This window comes from Littorina saxatilis, linkage group LG3 (genome assembly GCF_037325665.1).
Source record: "Littorina saxatilis isolate snail1 linkage group LG3, US_GU_Lsax_2.0, whole genome shotgun sequence".
Classification (NCBI taxonomy): Eukaryota; Metazoa; Mollusca; class Gastropoda; order Littorinimorpha; family Littorinidae; genus Littorina; species Littorina saxatilis.
Window position 1 is genome coordinate 26,646,751 of NC_090247.1, and position 10,108 is coordinate 26,656,858.

At 42.8% G+C, this 10,108-nt stretch overlaps 1 protein-coding gene across 1 annotated transcript in view; it reads left to right on the forward strand.

Annotated features, from left to right (window-relative positions):
- The first annotated feature begins 750 nt into the window (after positions 1-750).
- LOC138962003 (potassium voltage-gated channel subfamily KQT member 1-like) overlaps positions 751-10,108 on the forward strand; it is a 53,148-nt gene continuing 43,790 nt past the window's right edge. Inside the window, exons 1-2 of the mRNA XM_070333697.1 lie at positions 751-883; positions 3,337-4,122. Coding sequence (XP_070189798.1) covers positions 3,770-4,122 — 353 coding nt within the window. The 5' untranslated portion in view covers positions 751-883; positions 3,337-3,769. The remainder of the gene's footprint in view (positions 884-3,336; positions 4,123-10,108) is intronic.

Genomic DNA, 10,108 nt, shown 5'->3' on the forward strand with positions numbered 1-10,108 from the left:
ATCATTTGAGAGGGTTTGCGGGGGGGGGGGGGGTGGTGGGAGGGAGAAGGAGGATAAACAAATATGCAAGGGAAAAGTGAGAGACAGAGTGTGAGAAAGAGGGACCCCAAGAGAGAGTGACAATTCTGTATTCAGTTTAGAGCGAGTGAGTGAGTGAGTGATTATAAGTGAGCGAACGAGTGAGTGAGTGAGCGAGTAAATAAGTGAGAGAGCACAGGACGGACAGATAAAAATACAATGGCAAGACAGAAAACTACAGACAGACACACAGACAGACACACAGACAGACACACATACAGACATAGAGTTCTTGGGAGAGATAGAGAGATAAATGCAGAAAGAGAAAGAGGGAGATAGAGAGCTAGAGATGAAGGGGATATGGACAAATACGCCCTTGAATAATTGAACATTGAATTGATCTCTTATTTTAAGGTACTCCCGCTGTGTGGAGACAATATTACAAACCGAAATGTGTAAGTCTTGGGGCAATTTGTGACCGTTTTCTTATTGACAGGAGTATCATTTTAACTTTTGTCTCACTACTCAACAACCCCCCCCCCTCCCTCCCCTCATCGTCCACACTCCACTTCGATACTCATTCTCTCTCTCTCTCTCTCTCTCTCTCTCTCTCTCTCTCTCTCTCTCTCTCTCTCTCTCTCTCTCTCTCTCATTCTCTCTCTTTGAGCTTCTTATTTTGTTTACCAGTGAAATGTCAAATATTTATCCAGACAATCTATGTTGCTTGGTTACAGGAACACTGACAAAAGGATGTGACGTCTCCCAACTGAAGGATAATGAGTCGAGACCTACAAAAATGGCGGCCACTCCCCGCTGAGAAGCAGCTTTGGTGACTGTACTTCCTGCAAAAAGAACCCGGATATGCGTACGTCATGGATTGATTGTTCAAGAATTCCACATTCAAAAGTGGCTATAAATTAAACGTATATTTTTTTAAATAATAAAAATGTTTGATTTAGCACTGATTCTCATGTATGTGCAAAAATGAACATAATTATACGCGCTTCTGTCGCATCGGGACGTTCTGAAACAGTTAGGTAAAAAGGGTGCGCTTTAAAACGTTAGCATTCAGTCTTTAGTATTGCTTACCTCATCATAAGTATGAGAAAGGACGAGGGAAATGTCCGTGCATTAAAAAGGCAAAACCTCTACACAATTCGTCAACAGTGAGGACAAGACTGTCACCGGTAAAGTGTTGGTCATAATTGAACTGAAATATAAAACGTGAGGCACACATTCCATGACGTCTGTACAGATACTTCTTCACCTTGATCACTAAACAACCGCAGGGTTCTACTTCGTGCGATAAATCAGTCAATTGTTCTCTTTCTGACAAAAGTTTTCTTGTTTCACGGAAAACTGCCGCTGGAAACAGGAAAACAGCTGCCTGAATGACGGTCGATGTTCTTTAAAAAAAAAAAGCTGCTTGACTTGATACCATTAAGCACCCGTGTGTTTCGCTTTGATAAACACAAGAGCCTGCAGACAAAAAGTGCGTGTTGAGTTTTTTCCTGGTGGTAGTGAAGTTTTCTTTCCTGGTACTCAGTATAGAGACAGTGCTTGTTGCCGGGCGAGCCGAGAAAAAATTCCCTCTTTATCTTTGCTGCGCTGGCCTGAATACCCCTCCGCGCGGAGGTGTTTCCAGACACATCGTACGTAGGGTGTACTGCGGTGAAGGAGATGCTTGGGGCTTGTTAAAGATACTCTCAAGTGCCTTTCAGTCGGGCAAATTTTATACAATTTATTGAACTTACTCAAGGGCCATTCAGATGAGAACAATTGACTCAATTTATCCAGTTTTATCTGACAGGACTCTCTTGAAGAAACTCGAGTGGTTGTGTCTGGAGCTTCTCAGTACACGGTGTTTTTGTCCCGAGTTTTCAGTCTTCAGATTCGGTTCAGTGGCGGTGTGTGTCTCGTTCATAAAATAGTGTTTCTGTGATAAAAAAAAATGATAAAAAAGGATGTAAGGGTAAGGGATGTACTGACCCGTTGAAAACTGACTGCATTTGCTGTACTGCTACAAGAGTTTAAGAAACCAGCAAGGGTTTGAAGAAGTGTATTTTCATCGTAGACAACAACAACAACAACCACAATACAGACAACACCAACAACAACAACGACAACCTTGCAGCAACATTATTCTATTCATACAACTGTAGGCTTTTTGTGTGCAAACAAAGTACGAGGATGTAACAGAAACAATAACATTCTTGACTTGGTTCTCTATTGTACTCATTCGCCCTTCGACAAAGATTTTGCTGCACACTTCAAGCATGTAAACATGGAATTTAAAAACACTGCCACCACCTGTTGTTTAGCTTTCAAACTTAATCAACGTCTTTCCAGCAGCCTCTTCTGATTCAGCCTACACCACAACGTCCTTCAGTGTTTTTGAACCCTACCACCAGCACACAAAAAGAAACGCAATAATGAATTTTACCGCAAAACGCTTCTCCAGTCGAGTTCTGCTCCTCCCCACACAATTAAAACGCATGGACTCCGACTGGAACATAATGTGGAGAGATGGATGTGTGTATGCTTGCGGCTTCCGCATCGTTTGATCTCCCTCTGCTCAAAGCCGCTTAGTAGGTGAGCTTTTGATGTCTCAGTGCTCATCAGTGCGTGCTTGGGATTAGATACCATCTTGGTGGTGAGACTTTAGAAAAAAAAGAAGGTCGTGTTTTTTTTTAGCTTTCAGCAATTTTGAGAAATTCAGTGTTTTCATCAACACTATAAAGGTATGCAAGATTTTCATTCTTATGGAATTAGTACAGACGGGGTGAAATGTAATCTTGCAAATCTTGTCAGAGTCAGTGTTTTCACCACTTGTTGCAAGATCTGTGCTTTCATGTTTACATGCTGTGTTGGTTTGTCCGTGTGCCCAAGTGTGGGATGTTTAGTCGACCATGACAGAATTTAAAACTCCTTAAAAAGAACTTAGTGTTAGTTGCTTTTTTTTTGTATCCCTATCTCTGATATTTACGTCTCACTTTTGGATTTAAGCAGTACATTTTGAGTGTTTCTAAAATATATAAAGCAAGATGATAACCTTTTCTACTAAGCTTAGTGAACTAAACGAATCTTCAGTGGGAAAAGGGTAAACGGAAAAGGGAAAAGTAGTCACTGTGAATCTCTCGAATCTTTCTTTCATAATACTATATATATAATATATAATAAATTAGCAGTTTTGTTAAAGGAGAGCATAAAAAAAGCAAACTATCTAACATGATCCTCTAAACACATTCGAACGTCCCTTGTCTCTATTGCCCCTAGCCACGTGCTTACTTTACAGGCTTTTTTTTTTCTCAATTTCAGACCAAGCAATCTCTGTGTTTGGGAACCTGCATGGGGATTTTGCAATGAAGCCGGGTTGAAAAAAAGTCTCTTGTGTCTGAATAACGTGAGCTTTGTTTTGCGTGATGTTATCATCTCCCGTCACACGCTCGAGTGCCTGCTACAGCGGAGTGTTAATGCTGTAATCGAATACTGAAAACCTCTGAGGTTATTGGACATTTTCAGGACTGTGTGTTTTGGTGATATTTTCATCTAAAAAAACCCATTGTTGTTCCAGAAATACAGTGTAGTGGTCAGGTCAGAAAGGAACATCGGAACACATTGCCGGCTAAGGAAAGCAGGGTTTGCTTGTTCTAACCCCCTTCTTGAAAAGAAATCAAAAGTTGACTAAATGTAAAAAAAAAAAAAAAGTGAATTATCTTCGCTTCCCTAATAAGCCTCAGAGCTTAGCTGAATGACGGCGTCGTTTCGTATGGAGTTAGCGGAGCTTCAGACCAACGCCAACGACGCCCCGCCCTCCGACGACACCACCCCTACCACCGCCGTCACCACCACCACCACCACTCTTGCCTCAATCGCCACCAAGATGTCTCCGGAGCAGGAGGGGGTGGGTGACGGAGGGGAGAGCATGACGTCACAGGCGTCGTGGGCTGAGTTCAAGCCCATGATCACTCAGATGGACCGGCTGCTGGACGACCAGTGCCGCTACCGCCGCAACATGAACAGGAGGGTGACCCTACAGGTCAAGGTCTACAACTTCTTGGAGCGGCCCACGGGCTGGAAATGCTTCATCTACCACTTCACTGTGTGAGTATTGCTGTTGTGGGGTGTCTTGGTGTGAGTGGGGAGGGCCTATTGCGAGAGCGGAGAAGGGTGGGAATGCGGGGAGGGGGGTGGTAAGGTGGTGTGAGTGGCAGTGGTGGTGGGGTTGTGGTGGTGGTGGTGGTGGTGTGTGTGTGTGTGTGTTTGTGTGTGTGTGTGTGTGTGTGTGTGTGTGTGTGTGTGTGTGTATGTGTGTGTGTGTGTGTGTGTGTGTGTTGCGCCTGAGTTGGATTATGTGTATGTGTGTATTGTCTATTGCCAAGTGTGTGTCAGTCAATTAGTAGTATTAATGTATCCCTGCAGCAACAATGAAAACCAATTAGCTGGTATTTTCATTAATGTAAATACCTTCGTGCGAAAAACCAAAAAACCTGGAATCAACTATGAGAGTGAGCCTTGAGAAATCTGTTTCTTTGGACAATGAAACCTTCAATCTTGTGTATACCATCACAGTTAAAATTAATAATGACAAAACTCGATTGTGCAGACTTAAACAATGAAAATCACTCTTCTCCGGGATTCAGGGCATTCAGGTTGCACAATTTCCGGTCAACAATAATTCCCATGCACTTGTTCAAAGAAAAAACAAAGTCAATAAAAATTTAAAAAACCGACCCTAATTTTGGTGGCGTTGTCATCGGAAACAAATAATTATAGTATCAAAACCATCTACTCGCTTGGGCAAAAAGAACTGTGCGTTTTGATCCATAATTCATGCACAAGCAGATAATACAAATACACAGTATTCTCACGATACATCAAGCTTAGATTTCATTGAAGTATGTCCCCGGGATGGGTTTTCAATCATAAAAAATGAACCCTCCAGAGAAATCATACACCACGAGGCAGCTTCGTCGATTCCGTATGAAGTGTTCCTTGACCTGAAAAGATCATATCTGCAAGGCAGAAACAAACCAAAACTACGACCGCAAGAGTCCTTTCTGCCAAGGCGGGAGGAATTAAAGAGGAAGCCGAAGAATGTACAGACATATTGAATATTGCTGTTGTTCTGCCAGCATCCACCCCCCACCCCTCCCCCCCCCCCACCCCCCACCTGAAACGCAAAAGTCGGGCGGGTTAAAAGTGAGGTTAAGTGGGCTTTTTCTTTGAAAAGAGGAAGTTGTGCAAGATTAGTAGTAGCCTTTAACAATAAGGCCACCACAAAATGTTTTTTTGTTTGTTTCAATCACAAGACCAAACAAATTCGAGTCGCTTTTTTTTTTTTTTTTTTTATATATCAATGCGCATGTGACTTTTTATTGGACGAAAATCGTGCACTCTATGTCCCCTGGACGTCGAAGATGAGAACCTTTCCTTGTAAAGACTGCAAAATCGAGTTTTGTCATGTTAAAATAATGTTTTAGAAAAGCCATAAACGTTCTATTGTAGGGAGGACGGATTAGGGTCGGTCGGAGAATCGGTAACGTTGAAGTTTTATTTTCTTGGCGTAATAGTGCGTCTTTAAATAGCTCTTGTTTTGTCCCCTGCGATTTCAACACACACAAAAACAAACTCCGTCCACAAGGACCTTTCAAGCGAACCTAACTCTAGCAACAGCTGCGTAAAGGGACAACAGTGGAAAGGTCAAGGTGGGGAAAACAGAACCGAGGTGTGAAATTCATTCCCGTCCGGTGTCGTCTGCTTCCAACCTATCGTCCAGTGGCCATGTCAATCAGGACTCTGCGGCTAGAGAGTTCTCTCCAGGGAGGTAATTGCGAAAGAGGAAGGAACAGCGACTCGATAATAAGTTGGGCTGAACGTGTTACACGTGGAAAACTGGGAACGTGTGAGTGCGATAGGTGGGAAAACAGTGGGAAGTCGTCCACTAGAGGTGGGAAAACAGCGAGGAGTCGTCTGAGGTTCAGACTTCAGTCAGTTTACTTCAGTCAGTTGCGTTTCCCCATAATTGCCTTGCTGTCCTAGTTAGGCTCACACCTTTCTCTCTTGTGTTTAAATAAATAAAATAAACAAAAGTACAAGCTGCTATATTGTGAAATCAGGAGGTGTTTGTTTTGCACAAAGCTTGCACTGGTATAAAAAAGATACATGAGGACAGGCCACTGTAAAAAACAATAGTGTTAGAAATGCAAACTTAAACAAGTTAAACTTTTAACAGCTCCCAAAAGGGTGTTCCTGTTGGGCTAAAACGCGAAAATCAAGTAAACACGCGGTTTTGCTGTCCTGTTAATGTATTTCATTCCACCTTGAGTCCTTAGAAACTTCTAAGAACATTACAATTTAATACACTTCTTCCATACTTTCAAACTAGTCCCGAAACAAAATGGGACTTAAACTGCAGTCAAACAATCTGTTAAAATGTTTCGAGAATCGCTAGGGACACAATTCGTAAATTAGTACCGAGTGACCATAAGACCAAAAGGTGTTTCATCTGATAGGACCAAATAAACAGTAAAAAGGGATGTGGAGATTGATTTCCTGTTACCCTGGGGTGACTGAGACTGCCCCTGCATTAAACATCCGAAATTGTCTGGCTAACATTTCTTGGAGTACTGGTCTGTTCTCCTCAGGCCACCGAGACAAAAGCCTTTTTCAGGGGGATTACTCCATTAATTTTGCTATTCCTGGCGCTCGCTGTCTCTCTCTCTCTCTCTCTCTCTCTCTCTCTCTCTCTCTCTCTCTCTCTCTCTCTCTCTCTCTCTCTCTCTCTCTCTCTCTCTCTCTCTCTCTCTCTCTCTCTCTCTTCGTCTCTCTCTTCGTCTCTCTCTGTCTCTCTGTCTCTCTCTCTCTCCGTCTCTCTCTGTCTCTCTGTCTCTCTCTCTTTCCGTCTCTCTCTGTCTCTCTGTCTCTGTCTCTCTCTTTGTGTGTGTGTCTCTCTCTCTCTTTCTCTCTCTCTCTCTCTCTCTCTCTCTATCTCTGTCTCTCTCTGCGCGCTGTCACTATGAAAAGGAAAGTTGCAGAAAAGCAAAGCTGGAAAGAACGTAAGAGAGAAAGGAAAGCATAAGAGGGGCGAGGGAACAGGAAAGGAAAAACAGACAGCAGGTCCCTCCCTCTCTGTCAAAGGCGTTTTCATGGGAACAAAAATACACAGGAAAAGGAGATCGAAAAGGTGGACCGACGGACTTGCAGACATCCACACAGACATAAAAGGGCCAGACGCAGCACAAGAAGATAACGCTTAATTAAAGTCTGCAGCCCATCCCGTGAAAACATCATTTGGCTCATCATTTCAGGATGTGTACAAGGGATAAGACAATCCCACCACTTGGACGAATACCAACAGTCAACACCCCGACTGCTCCATGATTATAGACGTAAGACGTAAGACATTTTATTGATTAAACACACAAGGTTCATTTCAACGGGGAGGGGGGGGGGGGGGTCAGTAATACATGCCGTGTGTTTGTATTTATGGACAATCACCCGGTTTTATCTTTCTCTCTAACATATACTCACACGAACGCACGCACGCTCTCACTCTCTCTCTCTCACTCTCTCACTCTCTTTCTCTTAAACCTAAAGACATATCCAGCGCATTAATTAACAATATGGACAACGACAAACGACAAACAAGTTTACAGTGCTAACATACATTATCGGCTTTCAATCATGTTCTATCGTTCCACGGCACAAACTCTCTCTCTCTCGCTTTCTCTCTCTTTCTCTCTCTTTCTAACCTACAAACATTTCCAGCGCAAAAATCAACAATTTGAGTAGGTACAACAACAACACAGGTGTACTACACAAGCATACATTATTTGCAATCAAACCTGCTCTAACCTATCAAAAATCAACAATTTGAATAGGTACAACAACAACACAGGTGTACTACACCAGCATACATTATTTGCAATCAAACCTGCTCTAACATTCAACGGCACAAACTATGTATAACACATCGCCGTCTCGTTCACCTGTTCCACATTGGGTAACTAGTCCAAAAAACGTTTTCTTTTTTGAAAAACACGATATAAGAATCTGGCCACATGCACCATGATTATACAGAGTGAGAATGTCTCTTGTTGTCAATAAATACCATTCTCAGATTGCTACTAGGGTCCGCTAGAAGTTCATTTATAAGAAAAACTCCCACACTGCACAGAGTGATAAGGACAATGTTTTTTTAACTTCTTGTATACATGTACATTATGCATGGAGTTTCAAACAAATGAAAAATCGTCAAGTTGGCATGGCTCAGCCATTGTACCGCATACAACAGTAGAGAGTGGTCATACCTACTTTGAGAGAGCACCAAGGCCTTAATTATCTCATGTTAGAGCCTCAACAGATCTGAGATGGAGAGTCGAAATGTTTACACGGAAAAGACTGTGCCTTTGTCCCGCATTGAGCAGCAGCAGGTGGTCATACCTGCAGAGAGCACCAATGCTGTTGATTTTTAGTAGGCCTCTAAGTGGAGGGATGGTCTTATCCCATGTTAAAGTCGGAACAGATCTGAGATGATGAGTCAAATTGTTCACACAGGAAGACTGTGCCTTACAGGAAAGAGAAATAAGCAGCCGCAGGTGGACATCCTTTGAGCAAGGCGATTTGGCACACTATGGGCGAGAAACGTCAATTCCTTCTTCCCTAATAGGACTCAATTGTCGTGATTGAAAATATGGTGGCCACTCGGGGACGCTTAATTACTGACCATTGGCAAGGAGAACTCCCCCAAGCCATCATCCAACGCTAGCTCTGTTCCTGTCTCTTTCTGTCTCTATGTCTCTCTCTCTCTCTCTCTCTCTCTCTCTCTCTCTCTCTCTCTCTCTCTCTCTCTCTCTCTCTCTCTCTCTCTCTCTCTCTCTCCAGCTTACTTTCTATTTCTCATCCTCTCTCCTCGTCACTCTCTCTCTCTCTCTCTCTCTCTCTCTCTCTCTCTCTCTCTCTCTCTCTCTCTCTCTTTCTTTTCCCCCTCCCTCGAGAATCTTTAATCTATAATTTAGCGGGCCGTAAGAGGGAAGTCTCCAAAAGGATTTGAAGGTCTGTGGGTTAGTTGCGTCATTGCCGGGGTTCCGGTCGTTTGCTTGGAAAGGAAATCATTGAGCGAACGGTTAGCGTTGCAAGGCTGGTTGAATGAGGTGGTCGTCCGTGCAGAAAATAAAAATGTCTCGCTCCTAATTAAGATTGGTTTGAAGACAGGCTTTGCTCGTGGTCATTGCATTTCAAGATTTCAAGATTTTATTTTCAAGTTTTTCCCAAAGGTGCGTACAAAACAAATTTACAATACTAAGCCAAAATCAAACACAAACATAATTTATGTAGTATCGTGATACAGCTTCAGAGACGTTTGTGTCAGGTTTTGAAAAACCAATATAAAAACCAAAAAGTTCTACTGATCAGTGAGGGTGTTGGTAGCATCACAAAAAGGACACTCAGCTTTTCTGTTGAAATCGTTGGACACACGACACCCATTGTTTAACTCTTAAAAGGATCGCTTGGGGCAGTGCAAAATGTATGGTCATCATTGAAAATGTCGTGCGTGTTCAATTGGTGGCGTCAAGGAAGTAATACTAACGTATATTAATGATTAGGCCACTTAATCGTTTGAGTCCTTAAATTTCGCATGCATATTTTAACAATTCTTGTAGCTTTTGATTTATTTTTCTAGCATAATAAAAACCCATTACCCTTTCAGAAACTCTTAAGACTTGATAAGGGCACCATTTTCACAACCAGAACTGTCGCGTATTTTAGCGGGACGACGGAGGAGGAGGGGGAAGAGGGTCAGTGGGGGTTTGGTTTGGTTTGGTTTTTGGGTTTTAATGTCCCTTCAGCAGATGCTAGCTGCTATTCGAGACCGGGGGTGGGGGGGGGATGGGGGGGGGTGGGGTGGGGGTAATGATAGGTCTTAATAGGCTGAAAGTGTATTTTTCCAAAAGCATGACGACAAAAGCATGACGACAAAAGCATGATACGACAAATAGCCATGGCGGCAAGAAATGATGATTAATTAGAAAAGAAATACTTGATCAGTATCACTGGATGTGGCTGTGTTGACGTTCGTGTGCTACTG